Source organism: Boleophthalmus pectinirostris, unplaced genomic scaffold (assembly GCF_026225935.1).
Source record: "Boleophthalmus pectinirostris isolate CB_2022bp ecotype Guang Dong unplaced genomic scaffold, ASM2622593v1 HiC_scaffold_9, whole genome shotgun sequence".
In the NCBI taxonomy this organism is placed as follows: domain Eukaryota; kingdom Metazoa; phylum Chordata; class Actinopteri; order Gobiiformes; family Gobiidae; genus Boleophthalmus; species Boleophthalmus pectinirostris.
The window spans coordinates 4,999,071-5,018,945 of record NW_026571541.1 but is presented as its reverse complement, the minus strand read 5'-3'; the positions used below and the strand labels follow the sequence as shown (position 1 = coordinate 5,018,945).

The window sequence follows — 19,875 nt, the reverse complement described above, 5'->3', positions numbered from 1 at the left end:
AGGATCCGTCTTTGGGATGGGAAACGTCTGTGTGAGGGGAAACTGATGTTTGGCTGAAAAAAAGAGAAAAATTTGCTTAAGAACATTTACTAATATTTTTATAGGAGAAGGCCAGAGGAGCAGAGGTTCAGACAAGAGGGTCAGAAGAGCAGAGGAGAAGGCCAAAGGGTCAGAGGGTCAGAGGAGAGAGTCAGATTAGAGGGTTAGACGAAGCAGAGGAGAGGGTCAGATGGAGAAGAGGATGCAGAGGAGAGGGTCAGATGGAGAAGAGGATGCAGAGGAGAGGGTCAGATGGAGAAGAGGATGCAGAGGAGAGGGTCAGATGGAGAAGAGGATGCAGAGGAGAGGGTCAGATGGAGAGGTTCAGATGAAGCAGAGGGTCAGATGGAGCAGAAGGTCAGAGGAGAGGGTCAGAGGATGCAGAGGAGAGGGTTACAAACTGATTTCTTACTGTGAAATTGGCTGAAAGGATCCACTGGGAAAGGAGTTTTTGGAGCAACTGGAACAAACTGTTTTTTATATTTGACTGAAACAGAAACAGAAACATATTGAGAATAGGTCTGGTTCATGTTCTAGAATTTGATCATGTCTTGAGTTTTCATTTGCCATTAGGCCTTGAAGTTAAATTATCACTATTGCAGAATACTTGACAAATACAAATTCCTAAATTGGGACAACACAATTAAATATGCAGATTTAATTCTGGTATATACAAAGTTTTTAATCATTTTGCTCCACCTCCTCTGAAGGAGTTTGTGAAAAGAAATTAAAATCACACAACAAGAGCAGCTCGAGAGGCGACTGCTCTGTGCCGTTTAGGAAAAGTACTTTTGGACAATTCTCTTTTGCTTATCGAGCAGCTCAAACATGGAACACAGAGCTGCTCATATACGAGAATTTTTCAACATTGGCAGCATTTTCTAAAGCTTTAAATCAGTGGTTATTCAATGGTCAAATATGTCACCATGTTTAACCAATTTATATTTTCTTTTATTTTGAGGGGTTGTTGGTTTAACTCTTGGTTTAATTCTTAAACTTTTGACTTTGAACTTCAAATGAACTATTTGAAACTAATTGTGTGTATAGTGAGTGTGTTGTATTTATAGTGAGTGTGTTGTGTGTATAGTGAGTGTGTTGTGTGTATAGTGAGTGTGTTGTACATATAGTGAGTGTGTTGTGTGTACAGTGAGTGTGTTGTGTGTACAGTGAGTGTGTTGTGTGTACAGTGAGTGTGCTGGTGTTGTGTACTTTTGTGTGATTGTTGCTGTATTTTTCCTCGTCCAGTAGATGATTTCACATCAACCTGCCGAGGGACTGAAGATGGAAATGAGCCACGTTGGGTATAATCTTTACATATTTACATTTTTAATGTTCATTAATATGTACTGTCCCTTTACAAATAAATAAAATAAGAAATAAGTTTTCTCCACTGACAACTCTCACATGTTTTGAGTTGAATATTGGTTCCATTTTTGAGAGAACTTTTTTTGGAGGGTTTAGAATAACATGAAAAAGCACATGTTTTGATAGCGGGCTCTTACCGTCGTAGAAGGGCGGGTATGGGGTCGTAGGAGGAGTGCTGTCGCTGATGGGTGTATGATGAGAAGGAACTGAAATGAAACACAAATTCAACTTTCATTCATTCAAAATTCACTCACACAAACAATGGACCAACAGAAGATGCACTGGGTGTACTATGTGGAGTTAAGATGATCGACTGAGATTCAGGAGCAGGACGGACCACCCTTCAGACTTTATTTTTATCACATTTAAATTGAGTTAATGTCCCAACTTTGAGAAAACCAAAGACACCAAAACAGAGGGTCAGAGGAGAAGGTCACCAACTGATTTCTTACTGTAAAAGAATTGGTTTAAAGGACTGTCTGGGAATGAAGGTTTTGTAGTAGTAGTAGTAGTAGTAGTAGTAGTAGTAGTAGTAGTAGAAGTAGTAGTAGTAGTTTCATCATTTGCCAAAAAAGAACCATTAAATAAAGTAGTTCCTCACTGATTTTTATGTGCTCTGTGACTGCAGGTCTGGTGGGAGGGTGGGTTTGGTCTTTGGTCTGGTGGGGGAGGGTGGGTTTGGTCTTTGGTCTTTGGTCTGGTGTGGGGATGGGTTCAGTCGTTGGTCTGGTGGTGGGGGGTAGAAGAATACTGGTGGGTTCATCTGTAGTCGTCTCTGTGATAGGAAACGGATATCTGGATATATCTAAAAAAAAAAAACAACAAAAAAAACAGATTAGCTTAGTAACATTTATTAATATTTTGGAGTAACTGGAGGAGTAAATTCATCATGAGTAATAAACTTTTCTTCATCTTTGACTGAAACAGAAACATATTGAGAATAGGTCTGGTTCATGTTCTAGAATTTGTTCATGTCATGAGTTTTCATTTGCCATTAGGCCTTGACGTTTTCTCCACTGACATCATTCACATGTTTTGAGTTGAATTTTGGTACCATTTTTTGAGAGAACTTTTTTGGAGGGTTTAGAATGACATGAAAAAGCGTACGTTTTGATAGCGGGCTCTTACCGTCGTAGACGATTATGTACGGCGTCGAAGGAGGAGTGGTGTCGCTGAAGGGTGTATGATCAGGAACTGAAATAAAACACAAATTCAACTTTCATTCATTAAAAACTCATTCACACAAACAATGGATCAACAGAAAATGCACTCGATGTACTACAGTGTGAGGAGTTAAGATGATCGACTGAGATTCAGGAGCAGGACGGACCACCCTTCAGACTTTATTTTTATCACATATGAATTAACATCCCAACTTTGAGAAAACCAAAGATACCAAAATAGAAATCAACTGAATCACTTAAAATCAGCCAAATTCTTCAAAATCACTACATCTGGGGCTTTAATTGTTCCAAATATCTCTTCAAAAATAGTTTTCTTTTGACTCTTGAAATACATTTTTAAACAGGTACTTATTAATAGTTTTACTTAAGCAGTGATACTTTTACTTGAGTAATCTTTTGCCTCTATATCTGTACTTTTACCTAAAGGGACAGTTTGGAATTTTGGACATAGGGGCTCAGTGTTGGAGACGTGTGGAGACACTTTTTAAAATATTCCATCCAGTCCTTGTATTTGCAGAGGTCGCTGGTGCTAGACTAGTGCATGTCAATGGCCATAGTTCTCCTGCCATTAAAAACAGTCTTACCCACTCCACAAAACACCCGAAACAAATCTATTATTACACCAGACTGTCCATGTAAATGTCTGTGTCGACAGAATAATTTTAGAAGTAAAACCAGCCTTGCTTTTGAAGGATTTATGTCTAAGCAGCAGCAGCTGATACAAAGCTTGGCAGCGGCGGTTTGACATATGAGAAAATAGTCCCTCAACGTGCGATAATTCATGCGATACAAGGTTAGTTTTATTTCAAACGTTATTCTATCAACACAGACATTCACATGGACAGTCTGGTGTAATAATAGATTTACTTCGGGTGTTTTGTAAGACTGTTTTTAGTGGCAGGATAACTATGGCCATTGCCATGCTCTAGCCTAGGGGGAGGGGTCAGTCGAGGGACCAGGTGAAGGGAGGGGCCAGATGAGGAGAAGGGCCAGGTGAGGGGAGGGACCAAATGAGGCACCAGGTGAAGGAAGGGGCCAGGTGAGGGAGGGACCAGTGAAGGGAGGGGCCAGGTGAGGGGAGGGACCAAGTGAAGGAAGGGGCCAGGTGAGGGGAGGGACCAGCTGAAGGGAGGGGCCAGGTGAGGGGGAACAAGTTTCACATATACTCGTGAAAAAACGTACAGAACACATCTTTCAGACCCAAGGATCGAATTAACTTTTTTTAACCTCTAATTCTATAAGTACAAGACAAGTTTAATGCCATACTGTGGAACATTCTAGGTAGTGGAAACCCTCAGCAGAAAAAAAAGCCATAGTGCAGCTTTAAAGGTTGTATGGAGGATTTTTTTTTTGTTTTTTTTTGTTTCAAGTTGTCAATGATAGCATTATAGAGGTGCAGTAGCCTTGTAATTATGATGACCAAAAAAAAGAGAATAAAAATTCATCAACTCTGGACGTGGTGGGGCTAAACATTTGCCAATAGATAACGACATTGCCTCGTTATCTGTTAGCTGACAGGCTATCAATCAAACTCCCTACGTTTCTAGCGTAACTGACCTGCCTGCGCGCCGCCGGTACGTGGTTTACGTACGCCTGTCACGCAGTCCACAGACGCAAGACGCACAGATGCTGTTTACTCCACCAACGCAACAGTTCTTAGCGGCTTTTTTTGACCTATATCTTCCTCGCAGTTAGCACAAAGTTTGTTGCAATGGCAGACATGAATCCAGGAGCAGTTAGCCGCAAAAGAAAGTCCGTTTTTGAGGTCGCTGAAAGAAGAAGACAAGGGGAAAAGCAGCGAAGCCAAACTAAGGTGATTCTTGTAGATTCATTCCAGCGATGGCGCGACTGAAGCAGACGCAGGGTCTAAAGACTGACGCATTGGTCGCCAAATTACTCCTGGACAGGTAACTTCTGCTTATTATGAAAACGTACTTTATTTCCAAGAGCTAGTCAAACGTTTTTCAGGACACGAAAGCGATATCCTATGTCTGAAAACGTAATTTTCAAGGCAAAGAAAGAGTCCGCTTGCTGCTGCGTGTTGTAGCTAGTTCATTCGCACTGAATCTCCGCGCAACCTTCTCTGCTCCCCTTTCCTACTCCTGTCCCCGCTGCCCGTTCCGCTCTTCCCCCTTCTCCTCACTTCTCCGGGCACGGAATCTCCGCGCACCTCTCCCCTCTCCTCTCTCCTCTCTCCTCTCTCCTCTCTCCTGCTCCGCTCTTCTCCCTGCTCCTCACTTCTCGTCCGCGAACGAAATGTCCGCACACCCGCTCCCCCCGCTCCTCACTTCTCCGCCTTGCCTAACCAACACTGTAGTTAGTTGTTTACAAGTCATGTGCAGCTCACCGGCTGTAAACAAACCTGTTTCTGGCGTAGTGAGGAGGCGGGAGAAGGCGTTTCTACGTAGGGAGCTGTAGGGGAGGGGGGGTGGTTTCACGCATGCGCAACATTTGAAAAAGGACAAACAGTCGCTGGATTTCTCGTTCCTTGGAAAATCCTCTATACAACCTTTAATGTTTGCATGTTGGTGTTAGCAGGTGGTTTCTTACTGGGGAGAAAGGTCTGGAGGAATAAGGTGGAACGAGGGGGTTTGGTCACAAGACTCGTCGGCTTTACATCCTGCGTTTTGGAAACCTCGGTACTTCCTGTAAAAATAAATAAATGAATGAATAAACTAAATAAAAAAAACAAAAGATTAGAAAAGTCAGATAACTGGAGTATCGAGGTCATTCAGTGTACACTTTGATAATAAAACCACAAAATAGCAGTCACTTCTGTGGATAATGTTCTAACTAGAGTCACTATAAAACATTTGACTACACAAAACTACACACACACGTCTTTACTGATCTACTGTTTCACCAAAATGATCAATGCATTTCAATTGTACGATGAAATGTATTTCAACTGCAAAGTGACGGTAATAATAGTAGAAAACAAAACGAGAACTCACCAGCCAGCAGGAAATGTGTTAATAGCATGAGCTGCTGAAAAAAAAACAAAAAACACACTCAACAAATCCATTTCAATGAACAATCAATAGTGTATCAATAGTGTAGTTTGACTATAAATAAGTGGATTACCCAGAAGAACATGTTTGCAGGTGTTTTGGGGGCATCTGTAGAGACGAGAGGTACTTTAAAACCACATACAAATACTGTGAGCTGAACTTTACCAGTCTATTTACTTTTTGAAAGAATACTCTTACTCAAGTACAATTTTTCTCTAAATCAACTCCACATTCAGAGGAGTTGGAGTGGCCAGACTAGAGTCCAGGAAGAGTTAAAAAAAAAAGTATTTGGAGAAATGACTACTCGAGTAAGACTATTTGTAACAGCCTATTGTCACAGAAAACTTCAGTCACTTGTTCTCTTACTCACAGTGGAACCACAACTTTTACTCAAGTAAAAGTACTGTTACACTGTACTATATATTACTCAAGTAAAAGTACTGTTACACTGTACTGTATATTACTCAAGTAAAAGTACTGTTACACTGTACTGTATATTACTCAAGTAAAAGTACTGTTACACTGTACTGTATATTACTCAAGTAAAAGTACTGTTACACTGTACTGTATATTACTCAAGTAAAAGTACTGTTACACTGTACTGTATATTACTCAAGTAAAAATACTGTTACACTGTACTATATATTACTCAAGTAAAAATACTCTTACACTGTATTATATATTACTCAAGTAAAAATACTGTTACACTGTACTGTATATTACTCAAGTAAAAGTACTGTTACACTGTACTATATATTACTCAAGTAAAAGTACTGTTACACTGTACTGTATATTACTCAAGTAAGAGTAGTGTTACACTGTACCATTTAGTACTCAAGTAAAAGTACTGTTACACTGTATTATATATTACTCAAGTAAAAGTACTGCTACACTGAATATTATATTATACACGACTCAAATAGAGTGTCTGAAAACTTTGGTGAATATATTTCAATTGAATGAGTCTGTTCTGTGACAGCCGCCTCTGATACTCTAATACACATGAAATACTCTAATACACATGAAATACTCTAATACACATGAAATACTCTAATACACATGAAATACTCTAACACACATGAAATACTCTAATACACATGAAATACTCTAATACACATGAAATACTCTAATACACATGAACAATACAATACAATGTAAAGTCAAAATCAGGTCCACTCACCAGATGCTGCAGTCTGGTCGGGCTTCGGTGAACTTGAGCTCACAGTCAGGTTTAAATAGATCTGAAGTCAGGCTCATATCTGCACCAACTCCCACAATGCAATCTGTCAGTGGTTTGTGATACAGCCCATGGATACAACAAATGATTATGAGCTCAATGATCATGTTTATCTGCATTTAAAAAACAGACAAAGCAGTGATACGCGGCGCACAGGCCACAGATACACACAACAGATACAACAGATAAAACATACAGATAGAAGGGACACACGCAGATCTTAGGAGCCCTTCACAACCCAGGCTGACTGATAAAGTTTGAGTTCTTATTTTAAGTTTGTGTTCACAATATTCACAAGTAAAACTGCAAAAAGAAAGAACAATTCAAGACGTTTCTTTACATCTACACAGTCAAGTGAAAAACAAAGAGAAAAGAGTTTGTGTATTGTGTAGTGAGGATTAGTCTTCACTGTTGGGCAAGTTACTTTAAAACTGTAATGTGTTATTTATTACTTATTACTGTCATTTCAAAGTAATTTGTTACATTATAATATTACTGCATTTAAAATGTAAGGCATTACATTACTATTGCATTACTTTAAGTTACTCTCACCAAAATAACTGCGAAGATGCTGCAGTTTTGCACCAAATATGGACTGAACCAGGACTAAACCAGAGCTGAACCAGAACTGAACCAGGACTATAACAGGACTAACCTCGGACTGATTCCAGGACTGAAGAGGAGGACTAAACCAGAACTAAACCAGAACTGAACTAGGACTAAAACAGGATTCACTGTCGGGACGGGCTCAAACGTGACTGCAGGAGAAAGGAGCGGCTCAGCTCCGCACCTCATGGAGGTAAGAGCGGCTGTCGCACGATCGCGCTTTACAGACACCCTGCTGTGGGGGCTCGCGATCCTGATTTCAGCAACTATTTGTGGGGACCCGACCCAGTGCAAGAGTCTGCTACAGCGCATAACTTCTCCCTTAATTCAGCGTGTCCAGAAGTCCAACTTTTTGTGTGATGGTTACATCTTCCTCTGCCTTTTGAGTGCGACCGTAGGAGACTTTGTTGGTGCAGAACATTTCGTCAACGTTGTGGATTTTGTCGGGGAGAAAACTTACAAACATACAACACTTCAGAATCACACTGCTAGAGATTGAAAATGTATTTAAACACATTCTGTACTGTACAGGAGACAGGAGTCCCTTGGCCAATCAGGACACAGCGGGAGGAACGCAATACGCATTCATACACTGTAAAAACAAAAGGCATGCAAAATTGCACAACAAAAAAAAATCTGTGAAACAGCGAGAACGCGAAAAGTGAACCGCAATAGAGCGAGGGACGACTGTAATCCAGGTCTAAACAGTGTGGAGTTCTCGGTATGAAGAAAAACCCACCACTTCAGTCCAGGTTAAAAAAGCATTGTAACGCGCGTTACTCACATTTGTACCGAGTAAAATATTACAATTTTTTCCCCTGTAATGCCGAACATTACTGCGTTACAGCAAAAAGCATTGCATTACTGTAATTCGAAAGGACAAGATCGTGGATACAAGTGCTCAAAATGAGTTTCCTCATTTGGCTGGGTGCTCCCTTAGAGACAGGGTGAGGCGCTCAGTCACATGGGAGGAGTTCGGAGTAGAGCCGTTGCTCCTCCATGTTGAGAGGAGCAGCTGAGGTGGCTCAGGCATCTGTAACGGATGCCTCCTGGGCGCCTCCCTGGGGAGGTGTTCCAGGCATGTCCCACCAGAAGGAGGCCCTAGCTCTTGAATATATTATACAAATTATACATGTTGTATCTGTAGCACTTTTGTATTTGTACTATATATATATTTTTATACTATGTAGTCTTCTATGTATTGGTTGTTGGGAATTGCAGTATTTATATATGTGTATATATGTATATATGTATCTTGTATTATATTTGATCTTAAATAGCTTGTAACTAAAATCTGTTTAGCCTACATGTCCCATCATGGGTCAGTCCACTGTGAACATGTGACCTACACCTATGACTTAAATCTGCACTGTGATAGGCATCTTGAGTTTGCCTGATGAAGGATGAAAAGCCAAAACACGCTGGTGTGATCTGAACTTTATCTTTCATGTGGAATTAAAGGCTTTTCATTATTTTGTACTTTTTGAGTGTCTCAGCTTTTTCACTTCACTTCATAACTTTTGTGCTTTTCTGTAATTAAGGCTGATAAAGGTTTACACCAGTTCTTGACCAAGACTAAAACTACAATAAATACTACTAAACAAGGACTAAACCAGGTCTAAACTAAATCTAAACTAGGACTAGACCAGGTCTAAACTAAGTCTAAACTAGGACTAGACCAGGTCTAAAACAGGACTGGACTAAGTTTCAGCAAGGACTAAAGTAAAGCAACAACACATCAAAAATGTACCCTGGATGGCTTTAATTTATTGCTGTCAGAATGTCAATCCTTTTTACAAACAGTATCCAATCAGAAAGCAGAATGGGCCTCACATGAGTCTCATTTGAGTTGCCAGTTTAAATGCTGAAATTGAGCTGGTGTCAACTGAGTTGGTTCATCCCTTTTCACGGAAGGAATTTATGAGAAACACTCATAATCAATAAAAGTTAGATGGATATGTTTAAAGTCATACCATGGGACATTCCAGGTAAAAGGTCTAAATAAAAGGTCTAACTAGTGGCATGTAACCAGGTAAAAGACAGTGCAGTGTGTCTATGTTAAACTGTTACACAGTTGACTTTTCTCTCTCTGGATCTTTGGGCACTGGCCTTGGTGGTGGATCAGTTGTTTTTCTGTTTGGACAGTCATGTATGTGCACAGATATAGACTGCATGAGGCTGCTGTTTTCTTCACAACTGTCCTGTTCATGCTGTGTAAGGCAATTACAAGTGTAATTTTAATCATTTCAACAAGTAAAACAAGACCCAAAACAGAAATAATTCTAAACTGGATTCTAAAGTGGACAGCTCTTGGATTCTCAGACTGTTACTTTTGAATTTTATAAACTGTGGCTCACCACACGCTGATCTGAAGAGAAGAATAGCAGAGAAACACAGACGAGTGAAAACGATGGGATGCAGGAATGTTCCTGAATCTTAAATGACAAATTAAATGACACAGTGGACAGTAATATGAACAATGTCTTGATGGAATTCCATTGGTACACAGAGCCACAAGTGTTGAATTCTCATGAACCTCTTCTGCATCAGCAACTTCCACCCCACAACCTAAAAAAGGTCAAACTGAACTCACTCTGGAGGATATCCAAGCCAACATTTTGAATCAGAGAAAGCACTGATGCCCTTTTCTCAAGAATTGACAGAAATGACAAGTCAATTCGTGACATCAATGCAAATATGGAGCACGTCCTCAACGATGTAGAGGATCTGAAAGAGGAGGTGCAGACTGTTCAGCAGATGACTTCTGCCCAGGAGAAGTGTACCAGAGAGCTGGAGGAAAAGCTCTACGATCAGGAGCACTAACATCATAGATTTAATATGGATTATATTGAACGGTAACACTTTATAATAACTACACCTTACTTAGCCTTAATAAAGCATGAACAAAGACTTAAATAATAATGAACAAAGATTTAATTATATAATGATTCATGCTTAAGTAAATGCTTAATAAAGCATAATTAGTCTTCACTTTAGAAAAGCTCTCAAAAAGACTTAACTAACAGACAACAGCTGCCTGAATGATCATTGCATTACATTATTAGTAAATCATTCTGTCATAGTTTACTAATGATTAATAAATGCTCAAATGGTTAGTTCATGAGTAATTAAGTATGAAATAATTATGAGTAACTATTTACAGCACAGGCAAATTAAGTGCAAGTGCTAATTAAGGTAGTAATTAAGTAGATACTAAGCGTGAATCATTATTAATTAAGTCTTTGTTCATGCTTTATTAATACTAAATAAGGTGTAGTTATTATAAAGTGTTACCTATTGAACATGTTCATGTATTGACTTGAACTAAATGTACTGCCTTGAATTGAAATGATTTCTATATTGATGGTGATGATATGATTGACTTTGCCACAGATTATTGCTCATGTTCTGTACAGGTCAGGTTCTGTCCATCCTTTGTTGGATTCAGTACATTCATCTATCATCTGTCAACCCATCACCCAGACATTCGCTCTGTCCATTCCATGGTCCACTGAACCCAATGGTGAGCTGCCCAAGGCCCGAGCCTAAGGAGCAATAACCAGCCTCCTTCTACAGTGCAGGAGGAGCAGTGGCCTTCTCCTCACACAACACCCAACACTCTGCTACATACAAAGACTAGAGCAAAATGACTCAGTGTATCAACTCTCCCACTACAACAACTACAACAACTACAACAACTACAACAGCTGAACTGAAGATTGAAATATCTCAAAGCCGATGGTTTAACTCTTGGTTTTGTTCTGTACATATTGTAGATATTGTGTATACTGTAAATATTCCCTGTCCCTCAGTACACTTCACGTCCTGCACCATGTGACAGTCTCGTGGTTTTGTCTTTTAAACTCTTTCACTTTCCTCCCTGAGCTGAACTATTAGGTCTTTTGATACTAGTCCAGGCATGTCCAAACTATGGCCCGTGGGTCAAATGCGGCCCTCAGACAAATTTTTCTTGGCCCTCAGGCTTGCTAGAGAATTGGCCCAAATTATCTTGCATATTACCTTTTTATTGCAAGTTTTTTGAAAATCTACCTGGATAAAGCCGATATGTTAATATTTAGTGTTTGGTTTTAAGGATCTTAACGTGAATAAAGACTGATGGTTCATTCTAACGTGTTAAACATGCACATATTTCAATTATTCACTGTACTGAGCACCAGTCTACAGTCTCTGCTTCGTCTGTGTTTAGATATGTGGCCCTTGATGAAAAAAGTTTGGACACCCCTGTACTAGTCTATACATATATTGTGTTCTGTAGTGTACTCACATCATATACACTACACATGGACTAAAGTAGATTTCTTATGATGCATTCTACTGCTAATACAATAGTATAAAACATCATAGAATAATCCGTAAGCAAGCACACAGTTTATAAACACAATATTTTATTTAAAAAAATTTGATTAAATAATTTTAGTAAAACATTTGATTTGGGTGATTTGTCCCAAACCAAAGGAAATTACAACTTTATGTACAACAGTTTCACTTGAATCAAATAGTATGTGATTTACAAACATTTCTGGTGGTGACACGTCAGTTAAAACCATACTGTGGAACATTCTCCATGGAGATATTACATTTTATGCTTTACTACCGAAGATTATAGGCAAAGGAATAACATTTCCATGGAAACAAGCAGGTTTTGGAATAAAAAGGCTTTTACTTTTGTCTGTTTTTTTGGCTAAAAAGTTCCATACTATGGCTTTAAACGTGTTATGATTGACGTGTGGACCTAGTCTGTGTCCACAATGTATTTACAGGGACATCCGAAGCGAACTTTGTAGTCTCTGCACCCACGGCCCGTCTGGTCCTCGTTACGACACGCGAATCCTTCAGTGGGACTGTAGCTGCAACAGAGAAACACAAAAGATCAGTTTAAACGTTTTGGTGGAGGGTCCGTCACCTGCTTGTTTCTATGGAGATGTCATTGCTCTGCCTGGAATGTTCCACAGTATGACATTAAACAGCTCTACTTTATATTTATTCAATTACAGCTGGTTTAATACTTCAAAAACAGCCATAAAAACAGACATTCTGACTGTGAGCAGGGTCGCCTCTCCACAGATCTGACCTGTAACTTGGTCTGGTTTGGTCTCCATGAAGATAGAAAGGTTTAATGCCATACTGTGAAACATTCCAGACAAAGCAATAACATCTCCATGGAGAAAAAGCTTTTGACAGACTCTCCACCAGAAATTTTACACAATGCACCTTTCATTATTTCATTACTCACTATTCTAAAATACAGTTAAAGGTGCACTGCGCAACTTTTCTGGTGGAAGGGTTTGCTACCTACTTGTCTCCAAAACCTGCCACTTTAAATGGTGTTAGAGTCTGAGCTGTGGCTTTGGTGTCTACATCTGGGTTTACAGACATTTCAAACTATGCAACATTAAAGACACAGTACCGTGTTTTTGGGACTATAAGGTGCAGGATCAATAATGTTGAATTCTCTTGTCTATTTTCATACATAAGGTGCACCGGATTATAAGACGCATTAAGCAAAACAAATGGACGACACTTGAGACTGATCCCTTATCCAAGACCCATGATTCATTGGCAGATCATGGTGTGATTCACCCGGCGTTGCCTCAGTGTCTTGGTGAATGTGGATTATGAATGTGAATGTGGGTGGATCATTTAAGTTTTGTTTTGTTTTTCTGAGGAGAACTCAAATATACATTAGTAATAATGTGTTTAATGCAGCTTTGAGCACATTTGTTTATGTTTTACAGAAATGAAACTTAAAACCACATGACTAATTTGCATAAACTATAAGTGCTGAAAAAAACAGCTCGCTCTTTGTGTCCTGGTGCGGTTCAGCTTTTGTTGCACTAAAAGCCACGTCTCAGTGGAATATGAGTGTTCTTTCTGTCACAGAGGATGTGCTGCTGATGGTGTTACTTCACGAGGCTCCTGACTACAGCAGCCGTAATGCTCCGACAATCCATCAAGCGATGCGGCTTTGTAGTTTACCAAAGTCGCACTAAAATATTAACAGATTTTTGAGTGCTGTGTACCACATAAAGTCAGTTCGAGGTCAGTAAGCACAACCAGAATTAATACATAAGGTGCGCCAGATTATAAGACGCACTGTCGATTTGGGATTTTAAGTGTGCCTTATAGTCCAAAAAATACGGTATGTCACTTTCTGGATGTGCCACGTTGTCTGCATGATTCAATGGAAACAGAAAGCTAAAACCACACTTTGGAACATTCTCCATGGAGACAGAGATGTTTAATGCCATACTGTGGAATATTATAGCCAATGGAACAATATTACCATGGACAGAGTCAGGTTTGTGGCGATGCAAGCCCACTCAGAGTAAAGATGTATGTTTTTTTAATACTTTTTTCAGTGCAATAAACACAAGCAAATTGAAAAGGGCTGAAAAGTGACCTTGTGTGGCTTTAAGTACAATGATATGAACAATGGAAAGACAAAACAGTGCAGAACGTAACATGTGAGTGGAAACTGGGAAAGCTGAGTTTGGAGAAGTGACAAAGTTTTGGTTTATCTACATTTGTTTCCAGGATGTAGGCGGTGTATAGATGTTTGAGTGTTTCTTACATGTGCAGGACCTGTCCAGTGACTGTGAGGGGCAGGTTGCTGCCCACAGTCCTCACGTCGATGTGCAGAGGAGTCTCACAGATCTCGTTTGGATGAAGTTTCTTCAGATCAGACAGAAGCTCCCAGTCTCCTGTGCCACTAGGGTTATCTCTGTCATACCAGGCCGTCCAGCAAACTGAGGGGAGAGACGAGATTTAGGATTCACAATATGACTCAGATCAGTACTGCACATATATATCAGTCTGAAATGGCTCTCACTGAAAGCTCTAGAAAAAAAAGGCAAAGCGTCATAATGAATATTTGAATTTGACTGGTAGAAGTCTTACAAGCCAAGAAATCTAACTGTGGTTGAAAGTCCTATAATATTAAGAAAAAAAATAACTCTTTTAGCCATATTGTAAATATTCTATTACCTCTACAAAAAACTAGCATATTTTTCAGACTGAGTCAGACTTTTTTTCATGGTTTGGGTGTTTCCTGTGACTTTTACTCCAGTGTGACTTATATATTAAAATGTTCACACTGAAGCCACAAGAGGCTCTAGTCTTGTGTGTGTCTGTACCACTGTCAATCCACACTCTACTGCACATGTCTCCTGCAGAAAGAGCCTCTGTCCTGTCTGTATCATGTCAGTCAGTCGCACCATTACTTCTGCACCACTGAAAATTGAGCAAACTTATAAAGACGACTGAGAAGATTGAACACAAATGCCCCCAAAAACAAAATCATATTCTGCAGATTACAAACTGCAAGTAGTGAAATCTGCAGCTGAAAACGGAAATCGAGCAGCAGAAAGAAAGTTTGGAGTGAGAGAGAAACTTGTGACACCGGGAGGATGCATCATGAAACTTTTCTGAAGTCACTGGATGGATGGACAAAGCCGGGATTCAGAAAGACCCGAATAATTCTAACTGGAACTGATGCTGAGTCTGACGACAGCGACACAGAAGAGGAAGCGATGCTCTATTTACCTCCGGAGGTCGAGGCCGAGTTGCTCAGAAATGACACCGAGGATGAAGGAATTGAATGGATTTAGTGATTTGGAGTGAGATGGAGAGTTTGGTAAACTTGTTCTGTTCTGTTGTTTATGTTATAGTTTATCTGAAGAACTGTTCATATGTGACATTAACAGTTTGTTGTTCTCTGTTCTATTGTTATTACTAGAACTAGACTTTTAAGATGAAATGTCGATTCCTGGTGTCTGATTTTATAAAATAAATTTCCCCCAAAAAGTGTGACTTATAGTCCTGTGTACCATGTATATGTTTTTTTCTTCTTCATTACACATTTTTTGGCTGGTGCGATTTATACTCCGGAGCGACTTATAGTTCGGAAAATATGGTACCTGGAGTTGTGTTTTGTTTCATTCTCACATGTTTGAGTAATCTGTATATACATAAATAATTAAGTAATAAGCAAATTTCATGCCATATGGTTGTATATTCCAAGTAAAACAATTTCCCTAGCATAGCTACGGAAGCCGAGAGGGGTCATAACAAATGAAACAAATGACCTTGGGACTCTATTTTAATGCAAACGCTGCAACAAATACAAACGCCTCAACACAAACACAAATGCCGCAACACATTAAAAAAATCACAACACATCAAAATTCACAACAGAAGTAACCACGGGACTCTATTTTCTCATGGACTGATCAAGCGGCAAGTGAAGAAGAAGAACTACAACAACGTGAAAAGTAAAGGAACGGAGAAGTTGGAAACGTAAGTAAAAGTAATTTATTGTTTTATCGTTATTCGTTTCACATTGTAGTTCTTCTTCTTCACTTGCCGCTTGATCGGTCCATTGGAAAATAGAGTCCCGCGGTCACTTCCGTTGTGGCTTTTTAATGTGTTGTGGCTTTTTACTGTGTTGCGGCATTTGCGTTTGTGTTGTGGCGTTTGTATTTGTTGCAGCATTTGCATTAAAATAGAGTCACGCAGTCATTTCCGTTGTGGCTTTTTTGGTTTGTTGTGGCTTTTTGTTTGTGTTTTTGTTGTTTGTTGTGCATTTGTTGTGGCTTTTTTGGTTTGTTGTGGCTTTTTGTTGTGTTGTCGCATTTGTATTTGTTGCAGCGTTTGTGTTTGTTGTGACCCCTCTTTCGTGCATATCTCCATGGACGCTTTTATCAGAAAAGTTACATAGCGCACCCTTAAAATACCCAAGTGTGTCCCTCTCTGTTATGTTCCCCCTAGAGGCCATCCCTGTTACTGCACTCACCTTTGTGTTGACAGAAATCCATCGGACACACGAAGCGCACTTTGTAATCGTGACACAGGCCTGAGGGCTGAGCCGAGTTCTGACAGATGAAACCATTCACCACGTCCGCCCTGAAAACACAAAAGCAGTTTGAGTTTGAGATTGAGTGATATTATAACTGAACACCTAAACACGTAAACTCTGCCTACAACCACATTTCAAATAGAGCTGCAAAACTGAAATTACAGAGGTCACTGGAGGTAGCACAAACTTAGATTAAGATGTTTTCAACCAGAAATTTGACATGGTTTGCACTAAAATGACCCAAAAATGACTAGGAACAGCAGACAAAGTTATTAAAACACACAGTTTCATGGCAAAAAAGGTGGATTAAGTGTTTAATTCCAGTTTAAAAACACTTACGTGGTGATGATGTTCCCGGTGGCGGCCACGCTGTACCCGTTTATAGTCTGCACCTGGATCTGCAGAGGGTTGGGGCAGATGAGTCCTGGATACTCTGCTCGGAGGGCAAATAGAGTCTCCCAGTCCCCAGTGGCGGAGGGGTCGTCCCGGTCAAACCAGTCTGTGTAGCAGTCTGTGGGTCACAAGGACACAGAGGGGAGGCTCAGTTAGGTTAAGGTTTAGCTACACTTTATTGTCCTCATATGGAACTTTGTCTTCTGTATTTGACCCATTCTTCAGTGCCGCTGGATCTTGAGCTAGTCTTGGTCAGGACTTTTGCTGGAGGATTTGACTGGTTCTGAATGTTTTGGGCAAACTAGAGGAAACATTAGCCTGATTAATCAGCTGGTTTCACTTTGTAGAAACTGTCTGACCTTGCAGCATTAGAATTATTTCGCTTGACGGTAGGTGAGTACTTTTTTTAATTTAACTTCCAGGGTTTTTGTGAACCATCTACTGTATTCCGATTCCTGACCTAGTCGCTGGAGAGAAATGAAATTGAGCGTAGACACCAGGTGGCACCAGCCTGGCTACGGAATCATATCTAGATACATAGAGAACATGTAAAATCCACACAGAAAGGCTCGACCGATCCAGGGACTGAACCCAGAACCTTGTTGTTGTGAAATGTGAGTGCTCAGCCACTGAGCAGGGCTAGATCTGTCACAGCTCAAAGGGGCACTTCACAACAACTTTCTTATTTCATTGTCTTTTTTTTTTTTTTTTTGTGTATATCTTTTTTGTGTGTGTTCTTTATGGGCAGTCATAAGAACATATTTTACACAAATGTTTCCAGGTAATGCTCCTTCACCTTTGGGTCTGCAGAAGTCAGGGGGACACAGGAAGCGAACCTGGAAGTCATGACATTTGAGGCCCCTCTGCTGCTCAGAGTTTTTACAGATGAGGCCCACAGTCGTGTCATATCTGTTTGGAAAAGATGAAACACGTTAGTGATGGTTCTAGAATGAATTAAACCAATAAAAGGACATATTTAGTGTGTTGATATTGTTATTGTTATACAATGACAATAGGCAGAAGTGTGTGTAACTCCTCAGTCGTCCAGGCAGGTTCCAAAAGAAAATGTCTGAATGCTGAACTGACAGGATCTTGTGTCTGTGTGGAGGGGGCGCTATACTACACTGACACTAACACACACTTGGAGTTTAGAATAAATATCTGCTCTGCAAAAAACTAAATCTAGTCGAGTTAAGATGATGATTGAATTAAGAAAGTTTTATCCTGATTTGGGTAAATATCGCTTGACAGTTGAAGTGATCTGCCAGTGGAATAAGACAATTTTGTACTAAAAATATGAAAATACATCTTGCTACACTTAAAGTAAAAAAAAAAATAAATAAAACTTTTTACACTTAAAATAAGAAACAAAATGTTGCACACTTATTCCTTTGGTAGATAATTTGATTTGTCAAATTGAATCAACTCAGATAAAATAATTTGTTCTTAAGTTAAGTCATTTTAAGTTACCTAGATTTGTGTTTTTTTTTGTTTTTGTTTTTTTTCCAGTGTGTTGTTAGTTAAGTAAGTCCAGACTTATGGTGTGAATGTTCACATCTTGGGTGCTTCAGTGGATGAGAGCGAAACATACTACTATTCTCTCTTAAAAACCTTTGTCCATTTACATGAGGCAATACAGTTGTTCCTCGCTACATCGCAGTTCACCTTTTGCTGTCTTGCTGTTTCGCGGATTTTTTTAATGCAATTTTTTTTTTTACAGTGTATGAACATGCATTGTGTTCCTCCCCCTCCGTCCTGATTGGCTAAGGGACTTTACACCATTGTCAATCAATCTCGGCCGTGTCGTGTCTCCTGTACAGTACAGAATGTATTCAGCTGCCAAATTTATATAAATGTTCGATCGCTAGCAGTGAGATTCTGAAGAAGTTTTCTCCCCGACAAAACCCACAGTGTCGACGAAACATTCTACACCAACAAAGTCTCCTGTGGTCACACCCCCGGGTTTCTGAAAATGGACCAGTGCAGGACTCTGCTTCATTTTGTAACGAAACAAAGATTAATTTATTCCATAAAGTTGGAGGAAAATAACATAAGGACGACAGCAGCAATAAGTTTTAAGAAGGATGAGGAAAAAGAGTGAGTGTCCTGTCTGAGAAAAGTGTATAAAGTGTGTGGTGTTAAAACAGATATAATAATTGTAAAAATAAAGATGACTACTACAAGAACGTAACAGCCGCGATAACGAGTGACCACTGTACAAATAATCATTGATAGAGATGGTCCACTACAGGCAGCAGTAGATAAAGCACAGTCCCAGTGACGGTGAGGATGTTACGTGTTCATGTGTGACTTACGCAGAGAGAACGTTTCCGGAGGCGGAGGCGGGAAGGCCTGTGGTGGTCTGACCCTGGATCTGTAGAGGAGCAGCACAGATCTGCTCCGGGTAAGAGAACTGAAGAGAGGCTAAAGTCTCCCAATCTCCGGTGCCAGAGGGGTTATCTCTGTCAAACCACTGTGTCCAGCACTCTGCACACACACACACACACACACACACAAACACACACACACTATAGGGTCAGAGGTCCACACTAAATATACACACTACATTCAGTTAAATATGTCCTACCGCAAAATTGAGGAGTTTTATTGTGAAACTGTCTTCCTTTATTTACTATATGGCCTTATTATGAACTGTTCTGCCCTAAATATGAATCTTAATCCCACATTTCTGTTGAAAACCCTTCCCCCTCACTGTCTCATCATCTAATTCAGACTACACATAGATTCTAATAAACGTAACATTGGTGAAGTAAATACAATATGAGATGGACACGTTTGAGGAAGTCAGATTTAGATAAAGAGCTGGACTCACTGGCCTGGACACAGAACCTGCGTGGACACAAGAAGCGGACTTGATAATCGTAACAGCGTCCGTCCTTCTGATCGCAGTTTCTACAGATGAAGCCGGTCACAGTGTCGATGCTGAACATGTCACAGAAAAGGAAAAAAAAAAAAAAACATGTTTAGGACATTTCAATGCTTCTTACAGCTCTCTTCAAAATGTGTCTTTGCACTGAATGACCCTCCTCAATACTGTCCCACTGTTAATGTTCAAGTGAATGCTGATGACACTGTGTTGTATGGATCTGCAAAAACAGCTGCTCAGACTCGTGAACAGGTCTTACAGAAGGTCTCAGAATGGTG

General features: G+C 39.9%; 1 protein-coding gene and 1 long non-coding RNA gene across 2 annotated transcripts; both read right to left on the bottom strand.

The window, feature by feature from the left end:
• Positions 1-462: 462 nt before the first annotated feature.
• On the bottom strand, positions 463-2,084 carry LOC129412647 (uncharacterized). The gene is made up of 3 exons (XR_008633775.1): positions 2,006-2,084; positions 1,542-1,610; positions 463-526 (listed from the first exon to the last, which is right to left on the bottom strand). It is a non-coding gene; the product is annotated as an uncharacterized LOC129412647 (long non-coding RNA).
• Positions 2,085-12,195: 10,111 nt separating this feature from the next.
• On the bottom strand, positions 12,196-19,661 carry LOC129407248 (mucin-5B-like). Its single transcript, XM_055147842.1, has 7 exons — positions 19,544-19,661; positions 19,026-19,197; positions 17,507-17,619; positions 16,657-16,828; positions 16,255-16,364; positions 14,035-14,209; positions 12,196-12,310 (listed from the first exon to the last, which is right to left on the bottom strand). Exons 1-7 carry the CDS (start codon positions 19,659-19,661, stop codon positions 12,196-12,198), a joined length of 975 nt encoding a protein of 324 aa, XP_055003817.1.
• Between the last annotated feature and the right edge of the window lie 214 nt (positions 19,662-19,875).

Bases quoted from the DNA above. Each gene is read 5' to 3' on its own strand.
- LOC129407248 (XM_055147842.1), bottom strand. From the start codon at position 19,661: ATGTTCAGCATCGACACTGTGACCGGCTTCATCTGTAGAAACTGCGAT. The intron at 16,829-17,506 runs GTGAAGGAGCAT...TGTGACCCACAG, and splicing joins TGACTTCTGCAGACCCAAAG to ACTGCTACACAGACTGGTTT. The intron at 12,311-14,034 runs GTAAGAAACACT...TCTCTGTTGCAG, and splicing joins ACTGGACAGGTCCTGCACAT to CTACAGTCCCACTGAAGGAT.